The sequence below is a fragment of the Heptranchias perlo genome, chromosome 25 (genome assembly GCF_035084215.1).
Source record: "Heptranchias perlo isolate sHepPer1 chromosome 25, sHepPer1.hap1, whole genome shotgun sequence".
In the NCBI taxonomy this organism is placed as follows: domain Eukaryota; kingdom Metazoa; phylum Chordata; class Chondrichthyes; order Hexanchiformes; family Hexanchidae; genus Heptranchias; species Heptranchias perlo.
In genome coordinates this window covers 21,217,523-21,233,020 of record NC_090349.1, presented here as the reverse complement: position 1 = coordinate 21,233,020, position 15,498 = coordinate 21,217,523, and the positions used below count along the sequence as shown (strand labels likewise).

The window sequence follows — 15,498 nt, the reverse complement described above, 5'->3', positions numbered from 1 at the left end:
CACAAAACTCTACCCACAAAACAATTCTCTGCAAATGTGGGAGAAAGAGATATTTCACCATAAAGTCGTTTCTCTTCTCCCCCCTCTCCCTTGACGTTTTAACCTTACTTGAAATTTGCCCCATTTCCCGGCTGAAAATAATTTCCCTCGGAAGTCTGATAATATGTCATTGTGATTGATCAGAATGGTTGTGGATCTTTGGACACACACGGTAATGGAGCCTTAACATTTTTGCTGATTTATATGAAAATGGGATTGCTATATGGCACTTTTTTTAATGCACTATATTCTTAGAACTGTTCAGGCCTTCATAGCAGAGATAAGCATCGGTGTTGTGCTTCCACAGTATACTAGGAAACACACCGTACTTACATCTGTGGAAATTATTAGAAAATTGACTACTTGTGGAGGTTGCAAAGCCTCAACAAGTTCTCCATAGCAATAATAAGGATTCCTTTTAATCCTCATTAGAACAATTGGAGATTGAAAAACCATTATCTGAATTTGTTAAAGAAACCTGCTAAAAGATGGTAATGTAATCTGATAGCTTGAATACAAATGCACACAATGTTGACTGTGGTATTTCCTGTTAGAACGGTGCCAAAAGGAAAAACTTGTTCAAATGGCTTTCATTTTGATTTAATAATCTCTTTCCTATACCTCAAATTATCCATACTAAATATTGCAATGAATATTTGCTTAAACAGCAATGGTAATTTTATGTTTTGTTTAGTTTATGGGGTTGAAATGTTACTGAAAATCACTGGGCTGGGACCATCTGAATACTTCACATCTGGCTGGAATCTGTGAGTATGGAGCAAATACAAAATTACGTGCAAAATAAATAATTTGCAATCTTGCTTCTCGAGCCAAGAAATTACAGACCTGTTTCTTTATGACTGCTGGAAAAAAAATGTGTAAACAGGATTAACTTGCACAAACAAAATTTTTTAAAATTACAGTTTTATGTACAATGTGTGTTCAAAGCAGTGCGATGATGAATTTGCTGCAAACTATGGAGTTGGACCTCTCGTAGGATTATTAGGCTGCTGTGCTTTTTGAGGCAATGTGGTGAATTGGAGTGAATGTAGTTACAGGGGATGAATCTCTTCATTTCATTCACAGTATCATACTCGGCTCCTGCATGAAGCTATTACCATCACCGTCCCCCCTATTTGATTAGAGGTCCAAACTTCAAAACGTGCAGCTAGAAACTCAATGAATGCTTTAATTAGTGCGAGCTGCTGCTATTTTCAGTTCCTCCAGCCATTTGAGGAATTTAGTAACGAGAGATCTTCCAGCTGCAAAGGGTGGTCCTTTAAAAACGTCAGAAAATTCAAGAATGATAAAAGGCCACTCAGCTCATCAAACTGCAGCTGTCCAACCATCCACTCCAGTATCCAAGTGCATTTTGAATGCTCTAACTTGTTTGATTCTACTACTTTTCCAGCAGATTATTCCAAACATTTATCATAATTGAGTAAAGAAGCTTTTTTAATATGTTTTAAATTTATTTTTCATTCATTTAAATTTATGTCTTCCTGGCCTGACTTAATTTGAAGTAATATTTTGGGTTCACCTTATCTATTCCAATTAATACTTTACACACCTCAATTGCCACTATGAATCCTACCAAGACCAAATGTACATGGGGTGGACATACTTTGAGATTGACATACACCCTAATACCATATGGCAAACTGTATTGAAAGCTCATTTTGATGGTTTTAATGCCACATCACAAATATATATTTAACTGAGCAGTAAATGCTTACTGCTAGTAAACCAAGAACACCAATTGAGTCAATTGTTAGGGCGCTCGATCCAGCTTTTTGGTGCTATTTTCAGCTATTATAAAGCTTTTTTATAGTATATTTCTAAATATGGTTAGCAGACTTTTATGTATTTTTTTTAAAGTTTGTTGGGTGGCACAGTGGTGGGAAGCAGGTTTATTTATACCCGTCTTCCTATCCCACCCTTCTGAGCTGCTGATCCAAGTGGGAATGTACCTGGCATCTTGGGCATATATTGGCAGGTTGCTGTGTGTATCTCCTACTAGCTGATTCAAGAATGGTATTGGCCTGAGAGCAAAGTTGACTGATTATACTGTCAGCTGCAGGAGGTGTATGCTCTGGTGAACCAGCACGGGGGAAGGGGAAAATATAGAGACTTGATCATTTTATTTAATTGTTGATACCCCAAGCCTCAGTTGTGCTGATTGTTGCTACACAACCTCCAGCCAAGATGATTTGGAATGCAGACATTTTCATGGCCGTCGGCATTGTTGCAAATGTGATCAAGGGTGATGAACAAGTCTACTTCTGTTTTTTCTCTACAAAGCCATCGTCTTTGGCCCCCACTACAACCTTTATACCCTTGCCACCGATTCCATCCCCCTTCCCGGCCACTGTCTCAGGTTGAAGCAGACTGTTCGCAATCTCAACATCATATTTAACCATGAGCTTAACTTTCGACCTCCTATTGTGAATTGCAAAGTAAGAGTGATGATGAGCGTGCCTGCTAGAAAAGGACTCTGTGCTATGGAATATTAGTGTGACACATTATCTAATGAACTCTGGTTCAAAATAACACCTGCTTTTCAGACACTCTGCATTACGTTGTTGCAAATTTCCATCATCTGTCCTGCCAGGTCCCTTTTTGACATATACATGAAGGCAAAGCCATACTTTCCTATTGGGCACAGGCTAAAATTTAGAAGAAACAATATATTTCAAAACCTTTTAATCATAATCCTATCTATTTGCTTATGAAAATGTCAGTTAATAATTTTAGAATATATAATTGTTACATATTTATCATTGTATAATCGAAGAGGACCCCTAGAAAACTAATTTTGCTAAAAGCATCTGGTTTGAATTTCCTTTTAATATTTATTGCACTATAAGGTTGTGTGTATGTTTTATTTTTTATATATATATAAAATGTAGCCCACTGTTCTATGGTATTATTTACACTACAAACAACATGAGATACTTTCATATTTTAGGTTTGATTTCCTGGTCACCATATTTGCATTTGTTGGAATAGTGGTCTTAGCTTTTGACATGGAACCATTCTACTTCATTGTCATCTTGAGACCACTTCAACTACTAAGGTTAGTAACTAATTCTTTGTTCAGTATTTATCTTTTTCAAATAGGCGATTCTACTTTCCTAATTTGCAGAGTGTAGTTTTTTTTTTAAATCTACTTTGATTGTGAAAAAATGTGCTCGGCTTTCGTTTCTGAGACTTATGCGTTTAGTACTTTTTTTCTATGATATTGTTTTGGATTCGTGTTGTCTGAGCAAATAGAGACACATTTACAATTGAAACTGGGAACAATATTTACACAACCAGACAAAATACACCAAAAAGTTATAAATTCATACATTCAGTAAAAGAGGTAAACTGGCTGATATTTTTAAAGTTCTTTTATTCAGAAAATTTAACATTTTCTATGAATTAAGTATTCCCTCCTTTGAATTACTGGTTGTTGAATTACCGGATGTAGATTTTCAACTTGCCACCCGGACGTAAAACTGCTGTTGTGGATCGGCCGCTTGTTATATAGAAACTGCCCAATGTTCATTTTCACTACGGAAGTGAAAATCAGGCGGTTTCTATAATGGGTGGCTGATCTGGAAAGCCAGCTTTACCATCGAGTGGCAAGTTCATAATCTACCCCATTGGATTGTGAACTGTGATGTAAAGTCATAGCACCTGGAGGGATACAAGAATGAGCACTTTATTCTACTACTTTGACGTATTAGGAGTCTAAATTGCTAAATGATCTTAACTCCAATTTCCAGATTGTTTAAGATTAAGCGGAGATACAGAGATGTTCTGGACACAATGTTTGAATTACTTCCCAGAATGGCCAGGTACAGTCGATGACCGTATATAATTCTTAATTTAAAAAAAACCTCTTGTTTCTACAAAGTGTAAAATATGTTTTTCCCCCCACCCTCCAGTTTAGGGTTAACGCTCATGATATTCTACTATTCATTTGCAATTGTGGGAATGGAGTTCTTTGGTGATGTTCTCTATCCAAACTGTTGCAAGTAAGTGTATCCATTGGATTCAGAAATATTTAACTGTAATCTATATAGGTTTTGTCTGCAACACACAAATTTGACTACAGAGTATCTCAACTCTTCAATCCCTCCTCCCCCACACAGAAATGTATATTCCATGGAAGTGAATAAGACTTAGAAAAGTTTGCTTTTGTCTGTAAAATGGTTCCTATCTCTGCAGTTTCATTGGAACATTAAGTAACAGATTTGGAGTATTGCCCGCACTTTAATTTTTTCTAATTTAATACAAACTGAATTTGTAAATTGCATACAATGAGCACACTCCGTTGCTGTAATCTGTTACAGCCTGCCTGTCAGGACTATTCTATGTCCCTGCTCTGCTTTCGTTGTTCCAGTAAAAAAAAAGCACAGGGAATTTTTAGGTGGTGATCTATTTCAGCTTTCATAGCAAAAGTGAAGGGACTCTTGCCACTAAAGGTAATAGTACTGTTGCATTCCTGCTGTGTATAGTGGTATAGCCCAACCTCCTGATTAGAGTTTTTTAAATTTACTCTCTCAGAACATTAATTTATCCTGTCTGAACATACCAAAGAAAAATATATGTACATTACCATGTTGTGACTGGGTGGATGCAGTTTACTTGGAACTATGTCCATAATAAGTGGAGTGTACTGTATCTGCAATTATAGTTGTCAGCCTTGGCTCAATGGTAGTACCCCTGCCCCTGAATCAGAAAGTCACAGGTTCGAGCCCCACTTCAAAGACTTGAGCACATAATCTAGGCTGACACTTTAGTACAGTACTGAGGGAATGCTGTGGAGTCTGAGGTGTCGTCTTTCAGATGAAACGTTAGACTGAGGTCTCATCTGCCCTCAGGAGGACGTAAAAGATCCCATTTGAAGAATAGCAGGGTAATTCTCCCGCCAGTATCCTGGCCGACATTTACGCCTCAACCAACATCACTAAAACAGATTACCTGGTCATTTATCTCATTGCTATTTGTGCACAAATTGGCTACTGAGTTTCCCTACATTACAGCAATGACTACACTTCAAAAGCACTTCATTTACTGTGAAGCACTATCAATAATTAGACAAGAAAGACCAAGCATTCAGGTACGTAAAGGCTGAGAAACATTAAAATTAAGCCGGGTTGATACGCCCTGGTATAAGTAATATACTCTCATAGGATTCATAAAGACATTGCCACCACTACGTCATCTACTTTGGTGCTTTGCCCAGACAAACATCCAAAGCACTATTGTGAACTAGAGGCACCATCTAGTGGAGAAATTAAGAATGACATTTGTCCCAAAGCACTTTACAGCTGATGAAGTACTATTATTCCTTACATGTATTCTTTTCGAAAAACCAAGGGATTTGCCTGATGGGTTAATGGGCAAATGCACTGCATGTTGTGGTATTATGCCATACAGACCATCAGGTTTCAGGTTTGTTTCCCAGTCTGTGCTGAGCTAGCTGATTTCAGCTAGGGCAGAAATTTGGACACTACATTTGGCTTCAATGTCCCTTGTCTAGGGAAGGATAAAATATCAGCCAGCGTTTTCACTGCTGATTGTTACATAATGATTCATGCTGGAAAGTGTGATTGTGTGGATGTAGGATGAGGACAGGATTGGGTTTGGCTGCAATGACTTCCAAGGTTCAACAGTCCGCTGACACTCATCATCTAAGCTTATACATGAAGAATGGTCCCTTAGAAATCAGACCCCAGCAGGAGCGTTCAGGGGAGGAAAGGAAAGAATTGGGCCTGGGGGGAAATTCTAGCAGGATACCAGTTATTTAAAAAATAAAAATCTGAAGTCAAATATCTTAAAATAGACATCAAAATATTTACTTTATAAATAGATGAATGAAGTTAGTTACTTTAAATGGGGGAAGTTTCATTTGTTTTCAGATAGGTTTGATGGAGAAGTGCATTGTAGAGTGGCAGTGCAGTGGAGAGTTTATATCCAAGGGGAAAATAAATGGTTAGAATCATAGAAGTTTACAACATGGAAACAGGCCCTTCGGCCCAACATGTCCATGTCGCCCAGTTTATACCACTAAGCTAGTCCCAATTACCTGCACTTGGCCCATATCCCTCTATACCCATCTTACCCATGTAACTGTCCAAATGCTTTTTAAAAGACAAAATTGTACCCGCCTCCACTAATCTGCCTTAGTTTGCCTGATCAAGAAGCACACTAATGCCAGCCTAGGCCATCCCACACCAAAGGAACACGTGGAGATGAGCAGCTGTTGAGTAAAGAAGGAAAAACCTACATTTAAAATAAAACAAATAACTCATTAACATTAATTTTTTAGTGGTAGGAAAACTACTGTTTGCTTTACTTTATGAACCAGAACGTAGCTTAGCAGAAATAGATAGAAATGGTTCATATTGGCAAGATGCCATTGAATGTTACTCCTACATTAGATGAAATGCTATAAACTTAACAGTTTGTATCGTACAATAATACCATAACTATTTCTGGATTCTGTTTGTTTATACTCAAGTCACTTTGCTTCTATGACTCCAGAATATGACTCAATTCTTTGTTTACAGTAATAGCATGGTAGCAGATTCTTATCGCTGGGAAAATCGGACCATTGGTGACAGAACTGTGATACAGGGGTACTACTCTCTCAATAACTTCAATAACATCCTTAACAGTTTTGGTGAGTAAAGTTTAGGTGTCATTTTATTTAGGACAGTATGCAATAAAAGCTCTGAAAATAATCTTTTTTTTTGTTTTACAGTAACTTTGTTTGAGTTGACTGTTGTAAACAATTGGTATATAATAATGGTGAGTTTTCTTGATATTGGGCATCTTCCCCAAAGATAAAGTCTATTCCACTGAATTACTCCATTAACTGTAAATGTTTATAAGAGAAACTAGCTGTAGTTCTCCCTTCACAGGAAGGCGTGGTATCTCAGACTACGCACTGGAGTCGCATTTACTTTATGACTTTTTATATTGTAACAATGGTAAGTAAAGGCGCATGTAATTGTTTTGTTCTTCCTCAATACTACAGCTTGTGTGTTTATAATTTAGAACTTTAAAACTGGTCACTAATCAACAATAATAAAGATGTGACATTTTTATATTCATAGTTTTTCCTTAACCTCAAAAACACTATCAATCCTAATAAAATTATTTTTTCATGAACAGAACTGCATTTTTTTTTTCTTTTAAAATATTCTTTTCCCTCTCCTGTGGAAAGTCTGGATTATAAATCTCTATGTTCAACAGCCACGTGCCTCTGAGTCAGTTAGGCTGAGCCACAGTACTGTAAGTGTTTCCATTCAAAGCACTCTCAAGGAGATGGGATCCCTTGCTTAAGACTGGCACTTTATTCTAAGTAGAAACTGGGCAATCAGTACCTGAGACTATTAACATAAATGACTGTCTGGGGAGATACAGCTTTAGAGAGCCTGAAATGAAGACTTTTGAAACATAAGGTCACAAAACTCTAGTCTAAATGTTGATTGTTCTTACGCATGCCTAGTGTATTTAGAGGGTCTCACCTACCTAAGGGAACTTCAATAGGGGTTAAACATTAGATTATTACCACCAGAGGTTGGTATATTCTTCCTCTTCTCACCCCCACCTCCCACTAAACTGCCAGCAATTAATGGACACATTGCCAGTGGAAGGACACATACCCCAGCACCAATAGACTGCCATCAGTTGGATAGCTGTTTACTTATTACAAGGCCACATGTGCACCATCATCTCTCTGGACTGTGTTTACTTAAATTTAAGAACCCAATAGCCTTTATGTCTGTAACTCCAGCCACAGATGGTAGCCACTCACCTAATGGGGAACAATTGGTGGGGTGAATAATATGGTGGCAGATAGACACCGAGGGACATTTTCTCCATTGGCGTATGGGTTCTACATGTATTCTAAGCATATCTGAATTTGAAATGTTTCATTTTTTGCTAAATATTGAACCAGGTTCAGTTCAGAATTCCTTCCTAACTTCTGGCATCTTTTACAGGGTAGTGTTTTTGCAAATTTCAACATTCATTTCAATATTGATTGGTTTATAAATTCTTTCATTTATATTCACAACATTACGCATAGCAGTCTATTGGTGCTGGAGTATGTGTCCTTCCACTGCCAATGTGGATGTGGTGTACATGGATTTTCAGAAGGTCTTCAATAAGGTGCCACGTAAGGGACTCGTGACAACAGTCAGGGTGTGTGGAGAAAGGTTACCAGATATCAGAATGGATTAAAAGATGGCTACAGATCAGAAGTTAACAGAAGCTTCATGGACTGAAATGGTGTCCCGCAGGGATCAGTGTCAGGACCACTGTTGTGCACCATCTACATAAATGTTTGAAATCAGATATTGGTAGTGTGGGTGTTGTAATTTGCAGATGATACCAAATTAGGAGGTAAAGCTGTGGACTACTGCGCCAAAATAAATGAAGGCATAAAACAGGCTTGCAGAGTGGACAGATAAATGGCAAATGAATTTCAATATAGCAAGTGTGAGGTGGTTCATTTTGGTAGGAAGAATAAGGAGGCCACGTATTCCTTGGAAGACACTAAATGGGGTAGAGGAGCAAAGTGATCTGAAAGCACTAAAAGTAGCAACTTAAAGAGTACAAACAATGTTCATTTCTAGAAGAATGGACACAAAAGCAGGGAGGTAATGTTAAATTTATGTAGAAACTTGGTTAGACCACACTTGGAGTACTAGAAAGTTCTGGTCTCCATGCTACAAAAAGGATACTGAAACACTGGAGAAAATGCAGAAAAGATTTACATGGATGTTACTAAATTTGAGAGGTTGCAACTACCAGGAAAGATTGAGCAGGCTGGGGTTCTTTTCTCTGGAAAAGAGAAGATTAAGAGATGACCTCATAGAGGCCTTTAACATTATGAAAGGGTTCATTAGGGTAGATGTGGAGAATCTGTTTCCACTTGTGGGTGAGTCCAGAACAAGGGGGCATAAATATAAGATAGCCACTAACAGATCAAATAAAGAATTTAGGAGGTATTTCTTTACACAGAGAGTGATGAGAATGTGGAACGTTGCCACATTGAGTGGTTAAAGCAGATAGCATTGATGCATTTAAGGGAAAGCTTGATACATACATGAGGGAAAAGGGAATACAGGGATATGCAGCAGGGTAAGAAGTAATTAAGAGAGGGAGGAGGCTACTGTGGAGTATAAACACCAGCATAGACAAGTTAAACTGAATGGCCTGCTTTTGTGCTGTAGATTCTGTGAAATTCTATGTAACTCAGCGAGTTTATTTAGGAAGCACTGAGCCATGCAGATCCAGAGGGTCTCACATTCAATCCTTAGTCACTGCTGACTTACCTGATCATAGCCGCGGGGATAGAGAAACCAAGACAGGGTTCCTGCGTGTGAGCGCTATCTAGTGGTCTCTGCTAGAAGTGCATGTATAGACATTGGTTGAGGACAGATCCATCTTGACTGTAATACCCTTTTCTCCCGTGGTTAGATAGCTTGCTTATGGTCGCTGTCCAGGCTCACACACTACTTCCCTTTGATGTTGATTTGAGATGATTTCTAATGTAACCCACTTAGCATATTTACTTTCAACCAAAAAGAAACGATCACATTCTGAGGAAAGATCGAGAACTACTGCATCAAATCTGCCTACTGTGATAATTTCTAAATGATTTTAAAACTGGGTTTATTTTGCGTAACAATCAGTTGTGACTTCTCTGATTTTTTTTCTTCTTTAGGTTGTGCTTACAATTATCGTTGCCTTTATTTTGGATGCATTTCTGTTCCGCATGAACTACAGTAGAAAAAATAAAGATGAGGAAGGTATGTGTCACCCATATGAATTTTCATTATTGATAGTATTTTCTTTTTGCTGTTTTGTACCTCTGTTTTGACTTTTAATTTAATGTTTCTTGTGTTCAGTATTTGTATTGTATTTAAATATAATCAGTTAATACTAGAGATTGGTGTAGTGGGTCATGCTCTAATTTGTGTTTTCGTAATGAGATATTGTGTGTATTTTGCATTCTGATCTTTTATCTACAACAGATGAAAATGGAATTGTTTTTGAGACTGAGGTGGACAAAGAGGAAATTGATAGACTTCTTGAGTTCAACAAACAGAATGGTTCCCCATCTTCTGAGATCTCTGGACTTTTTAAACTGTCATCCAGAATGGCAAGCAATGATGTACGTATTTGTACATAACCCAGTTTCTCTTTCATTGTTCCTTTTTTGTTTGAGCATTAACAATTTGTCATTATTCTCTAAGTATGTAGGTAATATTGCCATTTCTAAATCCACGTTTGTCCTACATATTTAGGATGAGTAAGGGAAGTATGTGGCAGCTGCAGATATTTACCTTTTGTAGTGGGAGGTCTTATCACTTATGGTCTTATCAGCAAGGGAAACAAAGGATATGGGGAAAGGGCGGGAAAGTGGAGTTGAGGTAAAAATCAGATCAGCCATGATCTCATTAAATGGCAGAGCAGGCTTGAAGGGCCGAATGGCCTGCTGCTCCTATCTCTTATGGTGTCTTATGGTCTTATAGGGGGTTATTCTGATGTTGTTTCATGTCTTGCGCTTGTCAGACTGTATTCCTTTCAGGCTATATATTGCTGTGTTTGCCTTTTTATAAGTGTGTAGTGTCATAATTTATGTAAAGCTAACTTTAAAACAATTAAGAAATATCCCACCTGAATACAAATGAAATCCAGGATTTAACTAAATACATTTTTACCACTAGGTGGCAGTTTCAGCACATGTATGACATTCACTTTGACACATGATGTAAACATGATCCACTTTCATGATCGACTATTAACATAAATTATTTTTAACTCCCCCAATGGCTCAGCGAGTTTATTTGGGAAGCACTGAGCCATGCAGACCCAGAGGGTCTCACATTCAATCCTTAGTCACTGCTGACTTACCCGATCATAGCGTGGACACTACAAATAGCCGCGGGGATAGAGAAACCAAGACAGGGTTCCTGCGTGTGAGCGCTATCTAGTGGTCTCTGCTGGAAGTGCATGTATAGACATTGGTTGAGGACAGATCCATCTTGACTGTAATACCCTTTTCTCCCGTGGTTAGATAGCTTGCTTATGGTCGCTGTCCAGGCTCACACATCAATCATGGTCACTCGAGCAAGGCATTGGAAGGTGACAAGCGTCCTGTATCCCAGCAAAGTGCAGAAACCTTCAATGGAGGAGGGAGGAAAGGAAGGGGAGAAAATTGAGAAGAAAATGAAAATGCACAGAAAAAATATTTTTTTGTTATAGCAGTCTATATTTAAGTCCCCAACTGCAGCTGTAGTATTCAAAATAAACCCAAACTTGATTGTACTTGATGTGCCCAATAGTTGTACAGTTGGTTGCTTTCCTTACAAAATGTTCTTAGAATGACATGGGTAGAGTAGAGTTCAATTGGACATACTTTACAGGGTCGGTGAGGGAAAACACCCGAAGGGCCCAAATAGCCTTTTCTTGCCCCATTCTTATGACATTGGTTTGAATCTGTAGCAGTCCATATGGTGAGTCCCTGGTTTTAACCATGCCCCAAGGAAGAGAGGCAGGTTGAAAGCGAAGAACCTCTCACCTTGAGCTGCTCTTATGCACCACTTAATGCCCCATTCAGAGAATGGTATTTATGGAAGTTGACCTACAAGCAAGTTGCCTACTTATACTTTTTGCTGGGGAATATTGTGAGGCATTGGATGTACCCAAAAAGAAGGAGAAATAGAAGATAATTACCAGAACCATTGATGAGCATTCTATCTTAATTATACTATTACATTATGTGTTTCATATCTGAAGCAACTTTCTTTTCAAGATGACATCTTTATGAAATGAAAACTATTTCTTGTTTTATTCCAGCAGCTTAAAATGGTTTTTATTGGCAGAAGATTAAGAACTAAAAGTGATCTGAGCATTAAAATGTATGAAGAGGAGATTCAGGTATGAGAACCTTTACAATGATGTACATTATGTTATGTTTTCCAAATAGACAAACCCATTTCGATAATTTGATTTGTTAGAATATATTTCAGAGTGAAAGTAATTTGTAGAATTGCCCATGAAAACATATTCTAGTAAAGAATTAACTTCTTCATAAAGGAGGACAGAAATTGATGTGGGGGGTGTGGAAATACCTTTGGTTTTATAAATGGAAACTTTTGTCCAGCTGTCGTCCAAATCAGAAATTACCAGCTACAATATCAATAATATTATAATCAATAAAATAAAGGAGCTTTTGGTGGGTTAAATTCTTAGAATCTGTTTGTGATATGTGATTTGCAGCTCAATTTGTTCTCATGAAGGCTGCAATGTGTTAAAGGGCATGAATTATTAATTATATTGTACATCTAAACACATTATCAAAAGATTCAACCTACCTCTACAGTTAGCTACATTTTTGCCAGCTCCTGTCTCACACAATGTACAGCAATAAAATGTCTCCATTTCCAACAGGAATGGTTTGAAGAACATGCCCAGGTAAACCAAATGCAGCATGACCAACCACTGGAATGTATCTTGAACTCCAGCACTCACCAGCCTTCTGCGGAATTACGACAGCGATCTCAGACTGTAACTTAGAAATATAACCTACTCATCCACTATGCAATAATTATTCAGTGTTACTTTATATTTGGTGTTTTGCACATATGCACTTGGGGATGTTTTGCCAGTTGTAAGAGCTACTGCGTTGGCAGAATCCTGAATCCTGGCAAGGGCTAGAATAGTGAGGGATATTGGCCATATTACTGAGAAATCCTTATTTTATCATTTTTATCTGTGGTAAGTTACATGTGACATATTAAGTCTTTTAAGTGTGTCAGCAAAATATATGAGTTTACTTTAGGTTTCTTTCATTTTTAGCTTCTGTCTAACGCTTTCATTTGATACCTGGCCTTACAACAAGTGCTCTCTGGATAGCCAATCTCAATACTTTAGTATAAGACTTATCCAATCAGCACTTTGTTTATTTGTAGCAAGTCAGTTCTCATTGTATATGAGTCTATTCAAAAGATACATTGTTCTTGTAAGAATCACTCTCTCCCGCTTGACAAAATCTAATTCCCAAGTTCACTTTTATTGGTAAGCCATAGCATTAAATGCAGGGAGACAGGTGAAAGTATTAATGGAACATTATCCTAACCTTAGTACAGAAATGTAGTGATTTCAGATACTGTTGCCACTACACTTGGGAATATTAGAACAAACGTTCAATTTGTGTTTTTTCTGGAAGCTTAGTGGTATTGATGCTAAATTCCTTTTGATTGTACTGTAGACACCTACTAAATCTATACCTTGCTTAGGGTGTGCACACATTATATAATATGACTTCAACTTACGGTGCTTCTCTGATTGGAACAGACAGTGTTATTTGCTGAATTCTATGTGTGTGTTTGAGGCAGTGTAAAAGTTGAATATCTGTTTCTCTTTCGCAGATGTTTTACATTAGATGGCCATGTTACCACTCCAAAGTTATTATTCATTTGCTAAAACCAGGAGAAATGCTTTTTATTTAAATCACTTTTTAAAAAAATATATTGTGTGTTGGTCAAACTGAAGGAAATAACCCAGCTGAAGTACTTCTTTTGGGGACAAAGTGCCATTCTCAGTTATCAAAAGTGAAGCGAGAGATAAAGTGCTAAACCTGTGTTGGCTACCCAGCATTTGAGTGTAGTGACGAAAGACATTTCACATAAGTAATGCAAACCTTTTGCACATTTGTTTTAATGAATCCAAAACTATAAAGCATGATTAAATGCGCCACAGATTAACCTGGAGGCAGGTGAGGGGCGGAATGTTATCTTTGGAGAGCAGCAGGCTAGAGTTGGATAGTGGCAATGTGGGAATGGAACAACATTCTGGAGTTTTGCTTGATTTGGGGATCAAAAGTATTTACGCACAGAATTTTCTCCCTTGGGAGATCAAATGGCTGCGGTAGAGTCCATGACAATGCAGATTGTGCATAGTCTATGGAATGACCAGGCTTGATGGGATGAATAGCCATTTCTCATTCCCTGCTTGTGATCTTGAGATTCAATTACAATTTTGTATTGAACTAATAGGACATGATCTGATGATGAAGAATTGAACATTTTTTTCTTTTGTTATGGGTTAGTGACCATGCTCTGCCAGTTTCACTGCAGCAGATGGTCCCTCACTGTACTGGCTACAAAACTAAAAATGTATTTGCTGTAAATTATAAGGAACTCAATACAGAATAAACAAGAATAACTGAATTTAATTCGATGTACTTGGCAACAACAAAATATTTAATTTAGCTTGTCAGTGCAAAATATAGATACTAAGCTATAAAATGGGAAATGAGATATATGCTGCCCATTACTCTGAATCATATTTATTCACCAGGATCCAAGCTAACTGAAACATGGCAATGTTAATTTTAAGTTGCAAAATCAAGGGGCTTAGAACACTGCTTTCATCTGTGCAATTTTGGATTCAAATCTACTGGTCAATCTATAAATTCAATCATTTTAAGATATTTTAGATGAGAGTTTTCTTAGAGAAGATAATTAACAATAATGTAAAATAAATCATAATTGCAGAGAAGAAAGTTTTTTTTAAAGTTTTTAAATTTCATTGTAATAGCTATAATTTCTTTAATAAAAATGATTTTGTGGACAAATGCATCTACTATCCATCTCAATTACGCTCCTGCCATATATTAACAAAGATAAATTGTTAGAGGAGTGTTATCTTCCAAGAATAACTTACACAGTTACAGTATGAATATTTATGTTTTAAAGTTTTTCTTTTATTAATACATTTTTAAAAAATTAAACAATTAGCTAAAACCTATTTGGGGACATTTATATTACAGATTTTAAAAATGCCTCCTTATAAAATTCAGTAAAATAACAATACAGCTTTGTTATTTCACCCTTCTGAATTTGCAACGGTTAAATTGTAGTACGGTATCTTAATGTATTTGCAGCAGATATTAATACTGAAAGTTTTAACCAACGGGCACCAACCCAGCATAGGGTTATGTTAGCAGTCTCCAAGACAGGGTCATTATGCACTGTCACTTGAAGGGGATCAGGTTTCTGTGCATATCAAGGAACGTTCCACCTTGAACAGTGCAAGTTGTTATTTTGGTTAAATATTTAAAGAAAAAGTTTTGACTATAATCAGATCATCTTTATACTTGATTAACCAAAGCAATTAGTGTTGCACATTTCCATTGAGACTTAACATTTCCACTCTGAGAAGACAGTCCTTCCCATGCCATGAACAGAAGTGTGCCCCTCAAGATTGGACCCACTATCACATTTGCCTTTTGAGGTCTGTAGGATTAAACCTGCACTCAACTAAAAGGTATAATTCTATATATTTCTAGTACATAAAATCTTTGGATTTTTAACAGTGCTCAATTAGTGTGTATACTAATATTAAGCAGTTATGTCATGGTTTAAAAGTACCAAATTTTTG

At 37.2% G+C, this 15,498-nt stretch overlaps 1 protein-coding gene across 3 annotated transcripts in view; it reads left to right on the top strand.

The window, feature by feature from the left end:
- Nucleotides 1–13,557, top strand: part of tpcn1 (two pore segment channel 1) — a 70,117-nt gene extending 56,560 nt beyond the window's left edge. For 2 of the 3 annotated variants that reach the window (XM_068005720.1, XM_068005722.1), the window contains exons 17-27: nt 734–806; nt 3,008–3,115; nt 3,810–3,881; nt 3,972–4,061; nt 6,603–6,715; nt 6,797–6,843; nt 6,957–7,025; nt 9,773–9,857; nt 10,083–10,222; nt 11,911–11,991; nt 12,505–13,557. In XM_068005720.1, the coding sequence (XP_067861821.1) occupies nt 734–806; nt 3,008–3,115; nt 3,810–3,881; nt 3,972–4,061; nt 6,603–6,715; nt 6,797–6,843; nt 6,957–7,025; nt 9,773–9,857; nt 10,083–10,222; nt 11,911–11,991; nt 12,505–12,630 (1,004 nt within the window). In that variant the 3' untranslated portion in view covers nt 12,631–13,557. The remainder of the gene's footprint in view (nt 1–733; nt 807–3,007; nt 3,116–3,809; nt 3,882–3,971; nt 4,062–6,602; nt 6,716–6,796; nt 6,844–6,956; nt 7,026–9,772; nt 9,858–10,082; nt 10,223–11,910; nt 11,992–12,504) is intronic. The other variant, XM_068005721.1, reaches the window with a different exon arrangement.
- The last annotated feature ends 1,941 nt before the right edge of the window (nt 13,558–15,498 follow it).